The sequence below is a fragment of the Topomyia yanbarensis genome, chromosome 2, assembly GCF_030247195.1.
Source record: "Topomyia yanbarensis strain Yona2022 chromosome 2, ASM3024719v1, whole genome shotgun sequence".
In the NCBI taxonomy this organism is placed as follows: Eukaryota; Metazoa; Arthropoda; class Insecta; order Diptera; family Culicidae; genus Topomyia; species Topomyia yanbarensis.
In genome coordinates, this window is record NC_080671.1 from 371987557 (window position 1) to 372011821 (window position 24265).

At 37.4% G+C, this 24265-nt stretch overlaps 2 protein-coding genes across 7 annotated transcripts in view; one reads left to right on the forward strand and one right to left on the reverse strand.

Annotated features, from left to right (window-relative positions):
* Positions 1–290: 290 nt before the first annotated feature.
* LOC131681559 (cytochrome b5) lies at positions 291–1650 on the forward strand. 2 transcript variants are annotated; one of them, XM_058962397.1, is made up of 4 exons: positions 291–559; positions 620–708; positions 786–857; positions 983–1263. In XM_058962397.1, exons 1-4 carry the CDS (start codon positions 446–448, stop codon positions 1044–1046), a joined length of 339 nt encoding a protein of 112 aa, XP_058818380.1. In that variant the 5' UTR covers positions 291–445; the 3' UTR covers positions 1047–1263. The 2 variants fall into 2 exon arrangements, with proteins under 2 accessions (XP_058818380.1, XP_058818379.1); XM_058962396.1 differs by lacking the exon at positions 983–1263 and adding an exon at positions 1458–1650 and having other exon boundaries at positions 296–559.
* A 9006-nt stretch (positions 1651–10656) lies between these two features.
* Positions 10657–24265, reverse strand: part of LOC131684544 (fizzy-related protein homolog) — a 52624-nt gene continuing 39015 nt past the window's right edge. For all 5 annotated transcript variants that reach the window (XM_058967518.1, XM_058967521.1, XM_058967519.1 and 2 more), the window contains exons 4-6: positions 14344–14577; positions 14152–14286; positions 10657–13480 (exon numbers count right to left, since the gene is read on the reverse strand). In XM_058967518.1, coding sequence (XP_058823501.1) covers positions 12788–13480; positions 14152–14286; positions 14344–14577 — 1062 coding nt within the window. In that variant the 3' untranslated portion in view covers positions 10657–12787. The remainder of the gene's footprint in view (positions 13481–14151; positions 14287–14343; positions 14578–24265) is intronic.

Sequence of the window (24265 nt, forward strand, 5' to 3'; positions counted from 1 at the left end):
CTGTGGCTCGGAAAGTAACGTTATGTAAGAGCTTGTTTTTATTATGTTTATTTTCCGACAGATTCTTTTCGCAATGAGTGCCTTAATTGACAATAGTACTTCAAAATGTATTATATAGCGTTACTTTCCGAGCCACAGCTTGATTCGACTGCATCGCTTGTTTACTGTTGCATCAGCTGTTCTTCAGAAAATTTGTAAACAATAAACAACTGATCAGCCACAGTAAATAAAGAGCGCAGCAAAATGTCATTTCGGTCGAGCTGGGATTCATATATGAATCGTAACGCTATGTAACTCAACATGTTTTTGCTTTACTACTTCGAATTGTTTCGTTTAGTGCTTAGAGCTTTAGTGTGGTGAAAGGTGTCAGAGCGCACATAGCTCAGTGTTCAGTACTGCTGTTAGATTCTTAGTAATTTTCATTCACTAACATTCCTATCATCTAATGGCTACACTCAAGCAGTACAGCTTAGCTGATGTTGCTAAACACAACACACTACAGGATCTATGGTTTGTGATCGACGACAAGGTGTACGACGTCACAAAATTTCAAAATGAGGTAATGTGTTTCACTTTGGTTTCTTATTATCGTATTCACAATAAGTAAAATCACCGACAGCATCCTGGTGGTGAAGAGGTGCTATTGGAATCAGCTGGCAAAGATGCTACGAACGAATTCAACGACGTTGGTCACAGTACAGATGCCAAGTAAGTTTATCAATATAGGCTGAATTCATTTTAGAGTACCTACCACGTGTAGCCTTAACTTTCATTTACATTTCAAGACAACAAATGAAACAATTCATCGTTGGGGAGATCGTTGAGGCTGAACGGAAAAAGAAGGCGACAGTGCCTGAGTAAGTATAACATGTAACACAGAAGATTATTTTCCGAAATCATACAAATCTTTTCTCTTTTGTTGCTTACCAACTAACTTTTCTGTTAATTCTAGATTGTTTTTTCTTTTTATTTTCAATCTCAGTACTGGTTCGTCCCCCTCTCCCGGATCCTGGTTAAATTCCTTAAAGGCCAAATTTTTTGGTTAATTTAAAGTAACAACATGAAATGTGGCATGTATGGTGCAATGTACATTCTCAGTTTAATTCCATCATCGAATATTTTGCCCACCTTATAACAGTATGAACTATAATGTCACTATCTCATGTTGATACGAATTACAGAACGGATTCGGCTGAATTCAATTCTATTCATTGGTACTTTACTGAGAGCTCTTCTATCGAATAAAAAAATGCAACTCCCTAATGGAGTTTTGTTATTGACAAAGATCGAATCATCCGATTATTCCCTTACGATTGAACTGTAAACTACCCACACATTTTGCAATACGTCAAAAGTCAGAGCTTGTATCACTACACATTTCTCTGCATGCTTGCTATTGTAAACGTAGTTATATCCCGATACAATCAATTTGTCAAATCTCATCGATATCATTTCAGCTGTAAGCGGATGGTCATCGTGGCATGTTCGGCTCTAGCTATCGGTCTGGGTCTAGTTCTAATCTACAAGGCTTTGAAGAAGTGATTGTGCAATACACAATGCAGTAAAGCTATCAAGTATTACATTTTCTAGTATGGAATTTGAAACTCATATAAACACATGTTAAAATAAAGAATTATTTTTTCCGGAAAAGCTTTTAACAGATATATAACACACCTAGCGTATATGCACTGGTGGCATTAATAAATGAGGCAAATATTTTATTTCCCTAACTTGTTGTTAAGAATATTTTCAAACTTTAGATAATTTTGCATTTCGTCGTGTAGTTGCTCTATGGGAGAAGTAACCACGTAAGTAAAATTCATAGGTTTAATTAGAGGAACCGAACATTTTGCATAACGGACATTCGGCATAATATTGAAAAGTGATTACACTGCACCATCGGAAGCGGCGGCCTCCTATATAGGCGTCAGCCGCTTACAACTGCATTTATAACAGCTTCCCTTGAACGATGCACATTATTGTCAACACAAAATCATAACACCAAAATAAACACCGGAAACCGATGAAACACTCATAGTTACTAATAACTTTATAGATAAATATACCTATCGCATAACGAGCATTATGCTAAATTGGTGCTTCTCTAAACTTAAAAATAATTATAGGCTTGGTCCTGTCAGAATCACTCACTACAATTGCAGACGAGACGGAAAATGTCACCCACTAAAACACTGCTATAGGCCAGTTGCAGCTGGCCACGATTCTGATTATGATTTTGAGTGTACCTACTGCCGTTCTCGCATAATTGTGCCATGTTACTTTTTGGTCATTTTCGCTTTTTCTCATCATACTGTCCTTTTATGTATATTTTCAGAAAATACATCCATATCATACAGTTTGTCTCATTGTTGAAATTCTATGCATAATTGTCCCCAAAAGGCCCTAAAAAGCATACAATAAAAAAATAATTGCGTACACTAAGAAAAATTATATGGTAACATGTACCATATGAGGAGGTAAATTCAACTTTTCGAGTGTAGTGGTTTTTAACCGACTATAGCATCAGGTCACATCAACTATACCCATGTTCAAGTTTACTATACAAGAGCTCTTGACCACAATAGTACTATTGAACATTGTATTGTAAGCATGACCATTATAAGTGGGATGCTCACCGTAACAATGTTCATAGTTATCTTGACTTGGAAGTGTTTGTTATAACTAAACCAGTAGAATGGAATTATTTACCAGTTTTACCATGCTTTATGCATAATAGTCAAATTGAACACTCTGTTGTATGAATGACCATTAAAAGTGGGATGCTTGGTATAACAATAAGCATAGTCATCCTGAGCAGGGCCTGCTTTCAATAACTAAAACCTTGGGGTTTTGACATTTTCCTTCTAGTTATTTTAAAAAGGGATATCATTGTTTTGGAAATGACGCGAGCCAATATGGATGGTGAGGATGGACAAAAGAAATTTTGAGCCAATCTAGCTTTTGGAAAGTATCCCTTAGTTTATTGATGCTACACATTTTTTATAAAAATATTAATCGGCTCAGCAACCATATCTCAGCCTCCTTTTTTCTGCTCTTACGCTTAACTGAAAAGAACCAAAAAATATTTATGATTTTAAAACATCGTTTTTGAATTAAATTGAAGTATGTACTCACATAGTGCAATAAAGCAAAGCAAATACTTAGTAATACAGTCCGTTGCGAAACATGACCTTCTATTTCGTAGGACTTGAAACCGATTCTTAGTGTACAGACCATTTGTGAGGTTCATATTTGGCTACTAAATACCTTCCCTGACTGGGACTCTACCATACAACGGGTAATGATGCTATCACCTTACCGTAATATTACAGAGATAATATTAGTGCGATAGTTAAAAAAATAAAATTACAGAGTACGCCAAAAAACACGCACGTATGTTATTTATACATTTTTCACTGTAATGGCCGCATCCTGCAGAAAGACTTAATGGGATCGCAAACATTGACAAGTTTTATGGTTGTTAGTAATACAAAGCATTGTCAGCTGAAAATCACTATACGCAAAAGCTGCTTTCGACAAGGGTAAAGTCCACATCAACGGTCTATATAGTTATTTTAACCTTTACATTCCTATAACAACTATACATTTAGTGTTCACGACTTATTAATATATTGTGCAGAGGACAATCAAACGAAAAGTAGTTATAACAATGGCACTGTTTACATTCAAGATGTTTACCATGTTCATATTTTTATTTTTACTTGAATTTTAATAGTGATTCACACTATTCATTTGTCACTTTATAGATGATAAATATTGTTGGAGTGAGCATGTTCAAATTGTCGTAAATAACAACAGCATAGTTAAGCGGTAATCGATTTTTGTAGTATTTTTTGGGATACAGATGTTTAGTATTACTGATCTCATGGTCATTACTGCTATTTCGGGGAATAGTTAAAACAACCACGAAAGTCTGGTCACAGATACTACAGGTTTTTTCTCAGTGTAGCGTTTAGTTAAGAAGTACATTACACTAGATGTCGGGCACTGAAAAAATTGGTGTAAAAATAAAGGTTCATTAAAAAGAGATGAGCGTGGAAATATTAATTAGAGCAGCGAGATCAATCCTGTAAAGCTCTTCGTCACTATCGTCGCTTCCATAACATGGCGAGCGCATCTATTTCCGATTTTGATGAAGCAAAAAACCTCCCGAACAACCAAAAAGCTCGACATACAATTTTGTAAACAAAATGCGTAATGAGCATCGCTTGCATAGATCGTGGTGGGACTGATATGCGTGGAATTTTCCGGTTTCTGTCCGATTTCTTGGCATAACAGTCCCACTTAACATTTTTCGTAAAAACTAACGTTAACTGGATTTTTATTATGAAAAACTGGACTGATTATATTGGAAACGATTGCTATGAACGTAATTCTAGACAATAAAACTTTATTTGTTGTGCCGTTTCTCGTTTTCCTCAGTTGCCAGTTTTGGAACATGGGACAATTGGGCGCAGAACGGCAGTGTAACGGTCAGATGTGCGGTCTAGACACGTGAAGATCGTGTGAGAATGAGCGTTTATTTGTTCGCACTTGAGCCCGCTTGAATTAGATTAGATTGCTACAGCTTTCAACAAATTATCAGGAAGTACTTGTGTTTGCAAAGGCGTAGATGTGCGTGTATGATCGCGATTACATGTTCATCTTTGTGTATCATCGCGAAGCACTTGAGCATTTCAATATTAATTCGTCAAAAGGGCGAAAGTGTTTTTTGTAAACAAACTTGTTTTGCTCATTAGTCTGCTGCAGAGTGAAATTTCATGAAAAATATGCGTTAATGTAAATTTTTACCCTTCGTAGAAGTAATTTCAAATGTTTTCTGCTTCGAAATTATAGTAAATTAAGAGAAACCATCAAAATAAAAGTTTGTTTACAAATCTTATTCGCCCTTTTGCAAATTTAATATGGATTTGTATGTTAACGTGTTCAATTGTGTGGGCGTTTATATGTAGGGGAACATGGGGAGACGACCAAGAGCAAAATTCTATTTTCGGCTATGGCGTCTTCTATGCGAGTCTTAATTTTTTTTCAAAAATATTTTTATACTTGTTTTGATCCCTTAAGGACATTATACATGCGAGCCACAACATAGCTCCTACGCCACACACACCCCTCTCCCCTGCCTAGCCATGTATCTGACATGAGCAAATATAAAAATACGTTTTTCAACACACTAACCTTGCTGATGTGTCACGAAACTACTACTTAAGGAAGCTAGAATATTTTCCTATGCAATCAATCCGAGTTTTTGACGGAATGCCATCTGTAGCTCCTGTTTTGTGCGAAAATATAACCCCTCTTCACTTGGGGTTCCTTTCGAAACACTCTTTTTCTCGTTTTTATTGCACTTTTTCAAATGCACTTTTTTCACACACCACTGCAAAAACACTCGCGAAAATTTAATCGTTTACTAACAAAACTTCAAATTTTCTGCCAATGTACAGATGACCAAAGGAAAATGTTCGGAAACTCTCATTTGTGCGATTGAATTTTCACTTCAGATTTTAGTTTTTCCTAATGTAAACAAGCGAGTCGGTGCCTAGCAACGTGGCTTCCACATATCTTCACCTTAAGGTAATTTTGAAAGCTTGGAGTAAAAAATCCTTTCCTTGCAGAAAATATTACGTGATTAATAAATTTGCATTAAATGATGTAATTTTTTATCAAACTTTGTATGGACATATCTACTCGACTACTAATTACTATTAAAGGACTAATATACCATCCTTATCCTTATGAAGCAGTAAAATGATTTTACATAAACTGGAGCATTGGAATAGTTATTAATAGAATTCGCATGAAATTGAACGCAATAACTAATGTTGGGGAGACTTGACCAAGATTTTATGGGGAGACTTGACCAAGTGGCCTAATATTTATTATGCTTTGTTAATGTTAATCACGCCATAAAAAAAATCCCACCCCAAACATAAGTCTTTATATTTTAAAATTTGTAAGCAAAGTTAGCAATAGTAGGACTGTTTTCGTGACGTGTGAACACGCAATGCAAGCGGTACAGTTAATCCTTAAAAAGAAATGCATTTAAAAAAAATCAAAATTTATCAAATGCAACCCTTTTATATTTTTACTGCTACCTCAGGATCTCGACAATAGGGAAAAAATAATTACAGTATGTTTTATGTCATTATTTTTTGTTATGATTTTTCAAAATTCTCTTGGTCAAGTCTCCCCACGCCTTGGTCAAGTCTCCCCGCAATAGGGAGACTTGACCAGAAAAAACGATCACAGAAAAACTTTTGTAACTTTTTAAAAATTAAATCAAAAATTCTGCAAAAAATCATGAAGACGCGCAATAACTTTGTGCATTATATCTGAATGATTTTTGGGGGATTGAAGGCTTTTTTAGAGATTTATGCCGTTTTAGCTGAAAACCTGGTCAAGTCTCCCCATGTTCCCCTATGTAGGTGTGCGTGAATGCTCGCGAAGGGCCTATCCGTTTGTATGTCGGTGTGTTTGTGCCGTATGCTAGCGTGTAGTTTCGCGCGCGTATAAATTCGATTTTATTACCGTTTGGACATTCGCATATTCACGTGTGTACTTGAATTGTAGTGCAGCTCGTGAATCTGATATTTTATGTTTAGGGGACGGTTCAGGTGCTAGACGAAAGCGAGTCCCTCATATCATTAGAGTTCCCGGTCACGTCGTCGTGACACTTGATGTTCAATGAATATGAGCGATTTTTTTAAGAATGGTCTTACTGAAAGCATGGATGCTTTCATGCTGCTAGCACCGACACTACGAGCTTCCGAATGTGAGGATTCATAATTGAGTACGCGCGTTTGCATAATCGAGCTTGAGATTGCGTTTAAAAATGTTCAGGTATGAAAAAGTTCATCTAATCACAGGCGCGTTTGCTGGTTGTCACCAGCTTCGCCACCGACAAATCTTTGTGTCAAAGTAGAGTGTTGCTTACTAGGCTGATGGATTTCAGTCACCGCAAACTGGAAAAATGACCTTTGTTTGCAGGTTCCATTCATGAAGATAAGCCTACCACTGTCCTTGAAAACAAAATCCACTATTCTGGTGAAGGCACAATAAGTAAAATGATTCGTGAAAAAGCGCATTAAAGTGATCAGTATCGTATTAACCACATGGAAAAGTTTAATCACAACTTTGATCACACATTTAAAGTTAACGACCACTGTGTATTGGGCTGGAACAGCGCTTTTTCCCGAAATTTACTCAAGGCGGAAGAATAAATACAATGGTTATTTTGTTATTGAGATAAAGGACACTAGATCGTGAGGTAGCTCGTCGCTGTTGTGCTATATTATGACAAGCGCCATTTAGCTCATTTCGAGAAAAACGATTTTTAAAGTTTGATATCTTGGAACTTATAAATGGCATAAACAATTCAAAGAAGACAATTGATGCTTCTATCTATTCTTTATTAATCTCTCAAATATTATGAAGATCGGTTGACTATGTTGCGAGTTTTGACTATAAATGTAAACAAAAGTCGCAATCACACGTGTCATAGGTGTGTATAGATGACAAAATTTGTATGGCGTGTCATAATCGTGCATGGAAAATTTTCCATAGAAAAAAATCATCAATTATTAACTTTTATTCATATCTTTGGTTTAATTTGGCCTATAAACAATCGGTGAGATGCATTTTGAAGGAAATGAGTCAGAGAATCTAGCAAAAACAGTTATTTTTGGTTACAGTGTTGCCAAATATGCTATATCTCCAGTTTAAAACTAAAACTACATTTTTCTCACAATTCGTGTAATTTTGTTTTGAAAGTAATTATGCCATTGTGTTCTTTAGATAGTTTTACATATAAAAACATCTTATATATCAAGATACCTTGAGTTAATCCCCAGGCACCGTCATCTGAAGCAAAAAATTCAAAATTTCTCATCATGTTTTTTGCTATATCTCAGTAACCAAGCAGAATATCAAAATTATGAAAACGCCACTTTGTAGAGACTTTTTAGACACGTGATGTGGCATACCTAACTCAGTTTACCCCAAAATGGCGTTTGTCATAAGATAGCACAACAGCAACGAGCTAGCAATCGTTCATTTTGCTCGTTTGTACATCTGAGTCGGGCAGAAGTATAAAGTTTTCCGTGGCTAAACGGAAATTACTTTCAACGTTATCTTTTTTCGCCGATATTTGGCGTCTACTCGTCACGCCCATTTTGGTAAAACCTATATTCGTTGAGTTATGGAGAACTTCGAAAAACAGAAAGTATTTCACTATGGAATTTAATCGCCAAGTCCATTTCGAAATACCCAGATTCGTTCTATTTTTTTCAAAAATCTTCTAAGTCTTTTTCAAAATATCCCAGGTATAAACATAAGCAGTTCTTAGAATCGTACTTATTTCAGTGAATCAAAATGCCAATTAGAACACGATGCATATTTTCTGTCAAATGACTCTTTAGACAAACGACCGTTATGTCAAATGACTTTTAAGCCAAAAGGCCACATGCCAAACGACCTTAATAGCATTCAATATACTACAGTCGTGATTCGCTGGTTGGTCACTTTTTAACTGGACCATTGTCCAACTAAAACGCATCTGAATGTCAAAATCTCGTATCAAATTCACTTTGACAATCAAGCTGACGATAATTAGAGATGTGAGCATATACATTTTTTGTCCAACTAGCGAATAAAATTCGTTAGTTGGACAGATGGTGTGACCCAACCAGCGAATCATGACTGTATACATTTTATGCCAAATGGCTTTTAAGCCAAAAGATCTACTATCAAATTATTTCTTAGACCAAACGGGCATTATGCCAAACGATTGATATGCGAAATGACTTTATCCCAAACAGGTTATACTACGTTCACACTACGAGTTAAAACATGTTTTAACGCTATCTTGATGACATTTTTCGTGTTGCTAATTATTATAACATGTTTTAACTCGGTAGTGTGAACGTAAAGGGCGAAAACGAACTTATTGCGACACATTCAACAGGGCATAACTTTTTTACCATTGGGTAAAAATCAAACAAATTTTGCACACTTTCTCATTGATGTGTATTGTTTACATGCTGTCAAACTCGAAGTCGTGTTTTTCGATTCAACGAAAATGGAGGTGAACCAACGCGAGTCGAGAGAATAAATTCCTTCCAAACACCTGGAATTTCCTGACCTGTCGCACCGGCAAAAATGTTGAACATTCACCATTCAACCGTCTCCAGAGTGTTGAAGCGGTTCCAGGAGCGGTTGACGTTGGACCACGGCAAATGAGCTGGAAGAAAACTGGGACCGGAGAACAAAAAGACGGAGGGAAAGGTGAAGTGGATGATTAAAGCAAATCCCAACGTCTCAAGCCGTGATTTGGCTAAAAAGATCGGCATGTCGCAGAGCTACGTCCAGAATGCAAAGAAGAGAGCTAGACTATATACATACAAGGTACATAACTTCCCAAACCGCGATGAGCGGCAACAATCGACTGCTAAAACTCGGGCACGGAAGCTCTACGGGAAGATGCTGACAAAATATGGTTGCCGTGTGATGGACGACGAAACGTATATAAAAGCCGATTTTAAGCAAATTCCGGGGTTGGAGTTTTTCACCGGAAAGAGCAAGTTCTATGTGGACGACAAATTTAAGAAGAAGAAAATGTCAAAGTTCGCCTCCAAATATCTCATCTCATTCATGCTCTTGCGGACTGAGGAGTGAGCCTTTCGTGACAAAGGGCACAGTAAATGGCAAGATCTACAAATCTGAGTAGTGCCTCGAGAAGCGCCTTTTGCCGTTCTTGCAGCAGCACGACGAAGCTCCGCTATTTTGGCCAGATTTGGCATCATGCCACTATTCTAAAAGTGTCCTGGAGTGGTATGAGGCCAATTCTGTCCATTTTGTTCCAAAGGACATGAATCCGCCAAACTGTCCGGAGCTGCACCCGGTGGAGCAGTACTGGGCAATGATGAAGCGGGTACTTCGGAAAAGCAAGAAGACAGTCAAAGACGAGAAGGACATGTTAAGAAAATGGAAAAAAAACTGAGAAACTGGTACCGGATGACACTGTAAACACTTTGATGGAGGGCATCAAGCGAAAATGCGTTCAATTTTACACTCAAGGCTCCATCGATTAACTTTTTTGATTTTTGAAGTAAATATATGTATAAAACTACCCTAAAATTTTGGTTTGATTTTAACCATTATAAGAAAATGGGCATAACATTTTCGGTGTCGCAATAATTTCGTGTTCGCCCTTTAGTATTAGCCCCCTTTTAGATGGTTCCCGGAATTAATCACTTTTGCAATTTTTTGAATAGTACCTATTTTTTACACGGTACGTATCTCCCGTAGCCCTGGTCTGGCGTCTGAGAGGGCAAGACACTGGTCTCATAAACTACCCGTACCCCAGAAAGGAAGGATATTTAGTGGTCAGTTGGAAAGTATCACTAGCCCTGAAATTGTCCAGTGCACTGAGAATCGGTTGCGAAGTTTTTGAAAGTTCCACAACGAAACATATTCCCAGTGTAAAAACATTGGTGTGAACTTGACAATATGTAGATTGACCCTGGTAGTCTATACAAACTAACCTTGTGTATGGAGAAGAATCGCTATATACATTTCAAAATTTAATACAACAAATGCAACCTCGATATTTCTCAGTATTTTCTTAACAAATCATTTAATACAAGTATGCATTATTATAAACTTTACTGGTGCATTTTTCACTTTACAAACCATTTGCTATTATTTATTTCGTGTACAGTTAATAATATATAATTAGATTACTAAATTATTGTATTATTTACCTTTGTTGTATTAATGTTATTCTAGCGGTGGAGCCTTATACATTTTTTGTTTGATATCGGCTGTTGACTAACACTTCTCTGCATGCACGCTTCATCGGCATACACGTCATACACCTAACACATAGTCATACACCTAACACAAAGCATAACTATGGATTGTAGTATGAGGCTTACCGCCCCTAAAACCAGCTCAAATTGAAGTAAATGATGATGAGTTGGCATTAGGGGGGTTAGTAAAATAAAGCAAGTGGTGAGACTATTTTCATGTGTTTGTTAGTATTAGTTTCCAGTGTGTTTTAAATAGCTAAGAAGTGTACGAATGATAATCTTACGAAAGAAAAACAACACAAAATATCTTATGTGTAAGGATGAGGAAGTTTATGTGATTACTATAAAATAAAATAACTATTTACAAGTTAAAACTATGACTAATAGAGTACGATGAGCCCCGATGAGTTTAGAAAAAAGCATCCACTCTCCGCTATATTATCGGGGAGTAAAAAGAATGAAGCAAAATACACAGTGGGCGTTTTTCTATTGTACAGAACGTTTCTTAAAGTCGTAGGTTAATATTTAAGCCCACAGTATTTTTGGCACGTGTTACATGCATATATTTGTTAATGGATTTTGAAAATTTTTGAGTAGACCATACATACGAGCTTCCTCATAACCAAAAGCCAAAACGATTATTTTATATTTGAATTACTGCCAGAGAAAATCTTGACCCGTCTTTTTCTGTAAAAAACGATTGTTAGCATGTCTAAAACAGACTAAGCAGGACGTAAATTTTAGTGATGCTATTAGATAGACTATTGCCTACTTCCTACCAAACAAAGGTCTGTAAACCGATAATTTTATATACCGACCAGCTCAGCTCGGTATTTTTGGGGAATTCTGTTCATAAAACCATTCAGGAACTCAAATAAAACATCGAATGCAACATACCTTCCCGGTGGAAAAATCTCGCTGTTATTAACAGTCTTGCGATTTGTAAGAATTCCGCATTTGCATAAAGTTCTTAAGAGTCACAAGTGGTGTATTGAAGAAAAGTTCGAAAAATGCGGATTTATTCAGACTGGAAAAGTTTATTGCCTCGTGTTTGTTTATATCATCTATAGTGAGTTGTTTGTTCTTGGGTGAAAATAAATCCTAATACGGTGATTAGAAGTTGAATGTCGTGACCTGCTCTAATTCCGTGGCGAATACTTGCCGATGCGTATTTATAAATTGTTCCATTTTATTTTCAAGAGTTTATAACAACGAATATTACAGTTTTTCTCTTCAAAAACTTTCGATATGAAGCCAATTAACGCGATAAACACGGACGATAATCATAAATTAAAATCTTATTCCAATTTTGTACATGAAATGATCTCAACCTCACGTTATTAGAGCATGTCACGATATAATCCATCGATAAATGCATTTATGTAATCAGAAAAAGGGACAAATAGAAAAAGCAGAATTTACATAAGGGGTTATATGAATGTAATCTGAACAATAGCATTTTAATCTTGAGTTATTTATTATAAGGGTCGGAGGCACAAACTGAAAAACACACATTCAGACGAGCTGCGGTTGTTAGCATTCAGTAAAAAAATCAATATTTCCTCTTTCGTCAATTAGTGTGATGCAATAGTTTAAAGTTAGGCTTTCCTTCCCTTTTAATAAATTACTTGAGAAATGCTTTTGTTTCTGATCTATATTAAATATTGTACATCCAAGCAAATATTTATTGCAAAATATTTCAAAATAGCGCAACCTTCTTTAATCTGTATTATCATTCTATTTCTTCTAAAAGAAAAAAAGGTACTTACAAAAATATACACTAGTGCAAGAATAAATTATTTGAAACGATAGCCGATGATTTAAATCTAAGGGAAGCCAAAAGGAACGAATCAAATAGGTATGCCTAAAATTTCGCCGCTGATGGGAATCGCTCAGTCCAACGGTATTAAAAACATGAAGCCGAGAGATAATCATCGCGTCGCTTCAACGAAGCAAGTTTATCGAATGTTGGTAAATAAATTTAGAACACTTTTGTTTTCCTTCTGGCTACGCGCTTTGCTAAATACATTCCAAAAACGGAGCGTTTCATCTCCTGCCCCGGTGACGATAGCTTCACCATCAGGGCTCAGTGCCAAATACAGGACCCGATAGGAGTGTCCCGTAAGTTTTGCAACCTGGGTAAGTGAGGGATATTTCCACACGAGGATTTGATTCTGCGAGTACCCATGGGTTGACACCAGCTCCGAGGAGTGCTTCGACCAGGCAAGATTACAAACCTGAGATCCAGTATCGACGCACTGCATTGGTTGCCCGGTAAGGGTATTCCAGAAGCGTATACAGCGATCTGCTGTACCGCCTCCGCTGGCTAGTAGTCCGTGATGATGAGGGGACCATGCGATCGCTTTCACTGCAGCCATATGTTCCGAGTATGACTGCACCGGATTGGACGAGTGTTGATTCCAGACATACAGTCGATTGTCATTACCGCCACTCGCAAGATACTGATTGTCTGGCGACCATTTAAGTCCGCACACTTCCTGTCGATGACCCACAAGACGTCGCTCAGAAACTTGGGCAGGTGTGCGTGTATCTCGCTGCATTATCAAGCGATCTCGAGACCCGCTCGAGAGAACATCACCATTCCAAGCAAGTGCGCCTACGCGAGCCGAATGACCTTGCAATTTATTAACCTACGATCGAATCGAAGAGAAAAGAGAAATTCAGTAGGTCACGCACTTTTTGCGGTAGCTATTTAGGCTTGCGAAATTCACAATACGATCCAGGAGATGTGCAAAAAAATTGGCGACTGAAGGAACTACATGGTTGGTTATTCAAAGCACGTTTCGCAATGAACGGGTGCGTTTGGGGCGTTGTCGTGAACACTAAATGGTGTCATGTTGTTGGTGCGTAAATCGTCGAGTGGGTAATTTGTTTACCCAATGAAATCAACTTTCGTTTAAGATGTAATTGAGAAGATGATAAAAATAGGTGAGGCTCATGGTTGGACTCGGTGACAAAATCGTGGTATTGGACATAACTTTTAACGTTGTACGTATATTATTTCATGTAGTGCCATGCGCGAGCCACGTAACAGGCAATTGAAGATAAACAAATGTAGAGCTTCTTATAGTATTTGTTTAAAGCAAAAGGATGCATCATGAACGGGAATCCGTAACCATATCCAGTACTGGCGATCTCTTTGTTCTGGGCTACTTCATAACCAGTCAGTTTGCAGAACCTACACGCTCGCTCGAACGTTCAGTAAAAAAAAAACCACTTTTTATAAAAGTGTTTTCTCTAAGCAAACAATAAATATTTGCACACTCTTCGAACGTATATTGCTTTTTTCGGTAGCACATACCTGTTTGCTGGCAGCAACGTCCCACACAGTGACGTATCCATGATGCGTACCCACCGCCAGTTGGTGCCCTCGTTCACTCCATGAAACTGACGTGACGGTGTTGGCATCGGAACTCAAATCGCACAACCGTGTTACCTAAGGAGGTAAAATGTATTAATAATCGATTTAGCTTTTTGGCCAACAGTGACTTACCTGACTGGTACAAGCACTCCACAGGTATACACAGCTACCGAGCCCCACTGCTAGTACATTCTGAGCGGACCAATCCACTAAGTTCAGGTAGAAGTCATCTTGTAGTTCCGGTGCATCTAACACCTTGAAAGGTATCTTGGAGATTTTACGGGTCGCTTTCCGTGGCGATCGGAGCAATTTTTGACTTTTAATGCTAACGGGTGATAGCGAGTACGGGCACTGCTCATTGTAATCCTATGGTAGCGAGATAAAAGTTAAAGAGAATTAGTTAAACTGCAAAATCAACTCGAAAAAGAATGAGTATAGTTCAATGCACTGCACAGGAGATAATGATGTGTAAAAATGCATTTCAAGTGATAACATGAACGACCATGTACAGCTATTCAATAACATTCACACGCTAATTGATAATGAAAGCTGCTAGTCTCATTTTTCAAAGTTCGATATATCAACGGAAACACTAGACACATGCAATTATGTTAGTTTGCCCGTTAAAGAATTTATATTTTATGCACGAAGGATCAATTCAATGACGGGACATTGATAAATTATGAGCCGGTTTTTTTAGGTAAATCTACCATTAACAGATTTACAATGTTTGAACTAATATTTGAAAGAGTGCTCTAAAATCAACATCTTGTTGAAAACATTTAAGATTGCAATGAAATTACGGAAACAACAATCATATCACTCATTTGCAGAATAACTACAGCGATATCAATACGCTCAATGTTAATCCATTGTGGGTTATCTACGTAGAAAGCCATGTGTTTTGCACTAACCATTGAAATGGGTTGCAACCCGAGATTGAATGTCTGCAATGGTCGAACTGGAAAAAGGCGACCGCTTGAGTGACAAGAAAAAATATGACCCCCATCGGCCCACCCCTGAGTCGATTCTTAGTCCCATCCAGAGCTGCAAATGTTCAACATGTTGTTTTAAACTTGAAGGACGAACAAATCTCAAATCATGCCCTACTATGTTCAATTCGCAGTTGTTCGTTTACGTCATTCATTGTTTACATTGAACCGAGCTGCTCAATCGCTTTCCATTCATTTTCATTGACCCTGTGGATATCTCTCTACTGGGGTATTGACTAGGTTTTTCAAGCAAAATTACCCTGAACATACTTTTTATTATTCATGTAAGCATGAAAACGAAAAACATGTCAACATTTACCCTAAACTGGTTTGTACAGAACAGATCTAGGACAATTTTTCAGAAGGGCGGTACAGCAATTACACGCTTTCGAGGAAATCCGCATTGAAGTTTTTCAAAACTTTTTTAATTCCTATTTTTTTACACGAGAAGATGGAAACCAAATTCAAAAGCCAAAACTAACATGATAAGTGAATGCATCATATTATACTTGCATATCCTTGGAACAAAATGTTTCCGCTCTGAAATACGAGAAAATGTGTATTATGCCTTTTTGATATATCAGTACATCATAACGCCCTTCTTTACCGTCCTTTGATAATCAACTAGTGCTGCTGCGGCTTTTGACATCAGCCTTGTTTTGAGTTCGTTTTGCTGCTACGGCTTTTCGTTGGTTTTTAATCACGTGTGGTTTTTTTCAAGTAAAATTAGCTATTTTAAATTTTGGAACCTCTTCCCGTTATAAAAGATACAAAATAAAGGTAACTACATCATGTGAAATGCATAGTAAATATTAAACTTAAAACTATTATTTTAGATGATCGTGAATCCAACTAAGTATAAGGAAACAACCATTTATACTGTCATGCTACGCACAAAGTAGGATGAAAAAGTACGAAACGACAAAAAGATTGCTGGATTACTGACAAGTCGGTTACGTTATTGCTGGTCCATCATTTACTACAGCCGTTCTCGTTCGCAGCTGCATTGTGATGTGTGAGATATGTTTGTTCCATTGATGACATGGTACGACACGAGAGTGAACTATTTCATCGAAATCCTAAACCGTTCAAACGTATACGTCGAGGGTTGTTATCGGAGGATGTATCAATTCACTTGAGCCGCATGGATCAACCAAATAGATGCCTTTATTGTATTTTCAAGAGCTACTATACTACCTCAACAAACTCATGTTGTATATGCAACGCTATATTTTTGTTCGAAAACAAATGCATTCAATGCACGTTATTATAATCGTCTCGCCGTGGGCCCAAACAAATACAACAAATTAAAACAATTTTCAATAGATTACTGTATGCATGACGTTGTTTCAAATGTGGGCTGATGCTATTTCAGTGACGTGCGATCTTTGAAGTCAATCTAAGACGTATTGTAGAGAAACAGTTTTCCAGGTTTTAAAGTACCTGATATTGATTCCTTCGTAATTTCTGCTTAGTATAATTGATTTGAAACTGGAATAACTGAGTGGATTGTTTGTATCTTATCGTATTCGGATGCCATAGATGAAGCTATATTAGATTGTGAAGTGAAATCACATAGTGCGTAAAAATAAAATGTATTTTTTGTTTATTATTGCTTTATATTTAACATTTAATATTCACATTCCTTGCGATACTTTCGTCGAACGTTTCCACAGATCAATACTTTTAACCGTTTCGCTATGGACATTTTTCTGTTTCGGTTTGTGGCTAGATTGAGATGTCACAATTAATAAAACTAAACCTATGTTGAAATACATCCTACTCATTTGCAAAGGAAGGAACAGCGTCTCCGATTTGAGTGTATTGATATACTAAAGCCCTTGTACAATGTACATTGCTTATGTAGTTGATAGAAGCTCATCGGTAACAAACAGTGAAGCATTGGTAGCCTTGATTCTTGAGCACTTTTTAACGTACCGGGACAGTATGTAAAGAGTTACTGCAGAAACACTTAATTGACCATCAGAAGGGGAAAACTTACATGAATCTCGACATGAATAAAACCGCTTTATCACTTACCCTTAAATAATCTTTTTGATCGCAGAGTTGAAGACTAGCATAGCTAGTTAATGGAAACCCAATCCATTATGCAAGAACCATGATGGTTTTATCAATCAAAATGTAAAATATGATTAATTTACTCTATAAACAACGAAGGGCTCAACAGCACCGTACTTCAAACAAGAGGCTGTTGTATCGGGCGCGTCAACATATTGGAATTGAAAACCGTCGGTAATGCAGGGCGTACTGCTGGTAAATATGTGATAAGGGTGTAATGCACTCAATGTTGATTTTCGGGGAACTAATGTTAGATTTATAATAATTGTAACCATAGCTGAAAATAATAGGCAATGAGCTCTCTCAAGCATCGCTAGACTCTTGAAAGCGCTAAAAATTTGTCATAACTGCTGTAAAACTAAATTAAATATGGGGGCTTAATAACAACTTTTTTCCCTATAAAGTAAGTTGACATAAGCCCTTTTTTTAAAAGTCTTAGTAAGGTGGTCCAGACCGTTCTTTTCTATTTCTTATCAAAGTATATGATAATTTAATGCATAAGCTTCAATAAAATGCGAAAACCCATATTGTTTACATATTGCTGTAACGCCCTTCTGAAAAATTGTCCTAGAGATGATAACTTTGGTTGGTGAATGAAAAAACATCAGTTTGAAATGGAGACGTAGGAGAGACCGGGGCTAGTTGTTGTTGTTTTCAGTTTTCATTTTTCAGGTAGCTAGAACACGTTGCATAAAAGAGTAGACTGTTGACAACAATTCTGAATTTTAGTTAGTGTTTGCTATATTACCTTTGTTTTTATAGACAAAAATATGGGACGCGGAAAGCCAGTTAACTTACCCCGCCCCCAGGGTGGGTTGGAGGTATGTATGTGTACGCCAGAAAATGGATCAAATGGAGATTCAGTTGCTTCAGGAGCTTTAAAAGAACGTGCTGAATGTATTTCTAATAAAACTGTATATTAACCGACGTTTGCCATTATATTTCAGTGTCAATATCCCGGCATTTTTACATCGACGCGTACTCCATATTCAAAAGCAACTTTGCGAAATTCTTCAGGCGATTGGCCGAAGTAAATGTCCCCTCCATTGACGTATCTACACCAGAAAAAGATTTTCGTGCTTTGGAGTGAGTTTTTTTTTTCAAAAGTTGTCCTACTGGAGCTGTAGAGCAAGGTTCTCGAAAAGGCTCCCCGTCAGAATCACACACTACAGTTGCAGACGAGACAGGCAATGTCGCCCACTAAAACTTTGCTTAAGGCCAATTGCAGCTGGCCATGATTCTGAATGTAATATTCATTGCACAGATCAGATATGTGCAGGCGTAGAGACTTCGCGATCGCGTGTATCATTGCGAAGGGCTCGAGCATTTGTACGCTAACGTGTTCGATCGCGTGTGCGTTTGTATGTCGCGTGTGCTAACGTGCATGTAATTTCGCGTGTATGAATTCTATTTCATAACCGTGTGCCTTTCGCATATTCGCGTGTGTTCTTGGACGATCGCGCGCGGACTGTGAATCCAATACATAATTTTTGGTGTACGGCTCAGATGATAGCAGAATGTAAGATCTTCCATATCACTAGAGTTCCCAGTCATGTCGCCATGAAACGTATTGTCTAGTGGATATGAGCTTTATTTTTTGATTGGTACAACTGAATGTATGGACCTGAGTTGCTAGGACGGAGGATAATGATTTCCGGACGTGACCAATTCATGATCGCGCAAACACGGGCGTTTGTAGGTTCGCTTTTGAGACCGCGTTTATACGTTTAAAACGTTTTATTACCGGGCTATTATCAAATTTGCGAGATCGCGGGCGTAGATGTGCGTTGTTGATCGCGAAGGGCTTAAGCGTTCGTATGTTAACGTGGTTGTCGCGTGTGCTCGCGTCTATGTGACTTCGCGTGTACAAAACTGGATTTTATAACCGCGTGGCAATTCACATATTCGCGTGCGTTCTTGGATGGTCATGCGGACCTTCATTCTTATATTTTGTTTACGGTGTACAATTCACATTCTGACAGGGAGTGAGTTACCCCATATCACTAGAGTTCCTAGTCATGCAGCGTGTTGTCCAGTGGATATGAGAGCTTTCTTTTTTTAATTGGTCCAATTGAAGGCATGGACCTAGCCTGCTGATACCAAGGATTGAAACTTCCGGAAGTGACCGATTCATGATCGTGCGAGCGCGGGAGTTTTTAGATTCACGCTTGAGACCGCGTTTGAAAATTTCTTAGCGCTGAGACATTATCACCGGGATGTTATGCTTGTGAGATCGAGGGTGTAGGTACCGTAGACGGTCGTGAAGGAATCAAGCATTTGTATGTTAACGTGTTTGTCACGTGTATGCGACGTGTATAATTTCGATTTTATGATCATGTGGCGGTCTGATGCTTAATTGTTAGTGTATGGTACAGATGGTAGAAGAGAGTAAGTGTCCCCATATCACTAGAGTTCCAGGTCATGTCGCCGTGTTTTCTAGTGAATATAAGCGTCATTTTTTTATTGATTCAACTGGAGGCATTAGTCTAGACTACTAGGATCACGGTTAGACTTCCGGATGTGACCGTTTCATGATCGCGCGAGTAGTGAGTTAAAGCTTAAAACCGCGTTTGTAAATTTATAGATGATACAACGTTTACTTAACTACCGGGGTGTTTTAATGTTGGCGAAATCGCGGGCGTAAGTATGTGTAGAATATTGCAATTGCATGGTCGCGTTTGTGACCATGTTTGTGTTATCGCGAAGGCCAAGAGCGTTTGTACCTATATGAGTATAGCTAGAGTATAGTATACAGATATAATAATAAAAAGGAATCATAACATGCCGAACAAAGAAAGAAAATTGAAAAGAGATTGATTAGAAGTGTATAAATTGACCGATACTATTTTTATACATGAGTAATGGAAAAGTCTCGCGTGTTTTTTGAGAAGAACCAATAAGCATACTGTCAAAATTCACTTTGGGATGAAATTCTGGACAAACCATTAATCGCCGATTAACAGCAACAGACGAAAGAGAAAACTTTTCTCTTTCATAAAATCTATTCTCGGCGAGTTACGGTTTATCTGGAATTTTCTCACAAAGTGAATTTTGACAGCATGCTTATTGGCCCTTCTCAAAAAACACGCGAGATGTAAACTAATAGAAGTACAAAAGAAACTGACTAATGAAATAGATGAAAAGAACACATGTAACATGCAATCTAACTAAATGTTGTTTACTTGCCATTAACGACAATTGCATTCTGTTAGAATTTCATCATGCTATGCTGACTGGGAATGGATGATTCACGTGCGTCGGTAAATTAATTTTACCTTAATTTATCCAATTCGACCTTCCCGAATGAATTGAACCGACCGCACAAATATCATATACGCCAGTTCTGCATCCATTTCTTGACTCAACTGTCATAAATACTCAGACGAACACATACACAGATAGACATATTACAATTATTACAAAGCAACAACTAATAAATTTATACTTATGTAGGGTAAGGTGGGGCAAATCCGACCGTTGGATAAACCCGACCCCCCTCTGTTATCGAAAATCAGAAGCACTACGCGAACTACTATTAATGTTGTTGTGTAGAGCATCGAAAATAATCATAATGGTGGTATGACAGCATTTCATTGACTACAGATTATTTCTGATTGTTAAAGTGATTGCATAATTAATGTAATTGGATTTAAATTCTTTGATTAAAATCCTACAAAGTGCATAGAAGAATTTAGTTCAACCTTTTTCATATAATTTTTAATTGCATCGTAATGAAAAATGACGCGGTGGGGCCAATCCGACCACTAAATATTGGGGTAAATCCGACCGCTTTTTTGCTAAGAAAATTTTTATTTTTCCAATTGAAATATATTTTTATCGTTATTATTTATTATTTTTATGCAAAATGGTTCATAATTACAAACGAAAGACACAAAAACGTGATGATTATAGTATTCGTCGAGCAATTGCTCCGATGCAAATGGGAATATCATTACGTGCTACTGCTCGTGATTTTAGCATTCCAAGATTGACATTGAACTCCATTTTCTTCATGTTACAATTCAATAACACAACATGCATTGATTTATCATTGAAAACCCATAAAATTTGGATAATATCTGCACTAAATCAACCAAAAACATAGGGGGTCGGGTTTACCCCACCATTTTTGAAAACAGCAAAAATGAACATTTTTGTATAACGCTTGTATCACAAGATATTCCCAAGATCCAAATATATAATATATGGTAAATAAAACGACTTGATCCGATGTAAAATGAGCATTTTAGAGCCAAAACCATTTACTAGGTCGGATTTGCCCCACCTTACCCTATCTATTAAATTAAATTAATTATTAAATTAATTTAATTAGCCTGTGCACGATGATCAAGTCGACCGATAAATGGACACTAGAGTGACAAGAAAAAATGACCCCTATCGACCCACCCCTGAGTCGATTCCTAGTCCCACCAGGAGTACTTGCTCCAAATTTGAAGCAAATCGAACAAGTCTAGCTACCGGACAAACGTGCCTGAAGTTTGCATAGGATTTTTTGACAATTTGCATGGAGAAACCTAGTAGCTCGCATTTTCGCCGCAATGTGGCACTGTGTGCCGATGCGTATAAGTTAAAATAAGAAAGATAATTTAATTGTCGTCGACTTTGTCGAAAACTGCTAGTCAATCAAGCTTTGTTGAAAGAAGGTATAAAGCTTTTAACAAAGTGATGTCTGAGTCAGTTTTGCATGGGGCGTAGTACTGCATGGTTGTGCATCAGTACTCGATTCCCACTAACTTAACATTTTGGTGAAATAATGGTTAGGTTTAGCTCTATAGCATGTTCAGAAGAATGATTGTAAATAATACGAGTCATGTTTTGGTTAGAACATTTTAGTTCCGTATAGAGGGCGCCATCACTAATTTTTAACGGAGAGAGATAGAGATTGTGTCTTCTACAAAGTTTTAGAAGAGACATTTTTCAGTAATTCTTCCGATCATCCCGATATGCTATATCTTTTCTGTGAAAAGTTAGTGTTAGCGCCCTGTATGTGGTCACAGGTGGAACTAATTTTTTTAGCCAAAACATAACTCGTATCATGTACTATAATTCGCCTGAACATAATGTTCAGCTAATTCTAACCATTATTTCACAAAAATGTATAGATCGCGGGAACCGAGTACTGATACACAACCATGCATTGCTATGCCCCATGCAAAACTGACTCAGACATCACTTCGTTTAACGCTTAGTAACTTTTTTAACAAAGCCAACTTCACTAGCAGTCTTCGACAAAGTTGTAGACAATTAAATTGTCTTTCTTATTTTCACTTAGCCTCAAAAATTCATTATTTTTCGGGGCAGTGTAATGGACACTCAATGACCCTCACTGTGGGCCCCGTCTACCAACACTGCCATTAAACTGTGGAACAATGTCTTCCAATACGGCCCACAGTCAAAATCAATCCACGTAGACCCGCCAGCCGGCCACGCCCGCGCGCTCTCTAGTGGTTGAGCGTTAGTATGGGCGGCCGCAGAGTATGAAGAAACACAAAATATAAAAAAGGCCCATAAGCCCTCTCGGTCTCCTCGATGCATCACTATCAAGACGTAATGCAATAACCATCTTACAGCAATTGTCTGTCAGAGATAATTTAGCACTGATGTACGCAATATGCTTGATGATGATTGCAATACCGTTAAACCCCTCAACCTAGGGAAGGGCGGTACATCCGCTGAATTTTTTTGAAATAAGAAATCCCAGTTTGAAAAAAATCTCACATATTTCTAAGATACAGGGATTTTTTTTCTTTTTCTTGCGTCATATGCAAGAAAAATTCTTGCATTTTTTGCACAATGGTAGTACTCTTACAATTTGCGTTTTGCGGTCCTTACGTTAATGTAAGTGATTCTTACTGGGTTGGTTTTGGATGTATAGCATTTACTATATAATGTACATAATACATTTTGACGACAATAACATTAATAGCACCACACTAGAATTTTGTTCATCTTAAGCTCTTAAATACGTCTGAATAGAGTATATTGAAAAAAAATTACACCTTTTCAGTTGGTGTGGGATGGGATGTAAATAATTGTGAAGTTATTATTCTATGTTCCGCCAGACCATTCTTCAATATTTATTCATATTTTTATTTTTCTGAGTGGGGCAGGGATGCCACATTGAAATCGGTGTTTCGCTCAAAAAAATCTTTTTACCATCTGTGAAGACTAAAACCGAAAAAAAATCTGTGTAAAATTTCGAAAATATCTGTGAAAAATCACAATATTTCCAAAATTTTGTGGAAATCTGTGAAATTTTATTCAAAATGAGAAAAAGAATCTGTGATAAAAAATGTGAAAAAATCTGTGACATTACAGAAAAATCTGTGAATATGGTTACCCAGATCTATGGTCCAGTGATGGAGCTATCTCTCTGGCGTCAGTTACAGGCGGGCAGAGGCGGACGGAAAATAAGCATGCATAAAAATATTATCGGCTTATTACAAACTATTATCGAACTTGTTAAACATGTGATTCACCGTTTGAACCGCCAGACAAGAATTCTTCAGTATTTGGCTTGCGTTAAGCCAAACCAAACTGAGCGTCACAATTTTTTTCTGGTCACACGTTTTTGGATCATTTACCATTAACATAGGAAATTTAGGATCACTTATTTCCTTTCGATTGCTATGTGAGTTCTAGAAAATAAACCGATGCGGGAGTTTCTAGTGCTACATTGGATGCAATAGCGTTTTAGGATGTGTATCTCAAAATAGCGCTTGGTCCTCCTCCTTTAACACAGGCGATTTATTTGTATTAATTTGATGAAATTTTTTTATCCAAACCGCAATGTTTTTCAGAAAATTGTGCTAAGACTTTCTAAAGCGGTACAAATTACACATTTTACCCTATCTATCAAACCTGTTGAACATGGGCTCAAACGGAAATCGGAATCCTATTTCATTTTGATATAACTATCAACTGTCACCATCAACGCGTAAGTACATGTTCCAATACTCGGT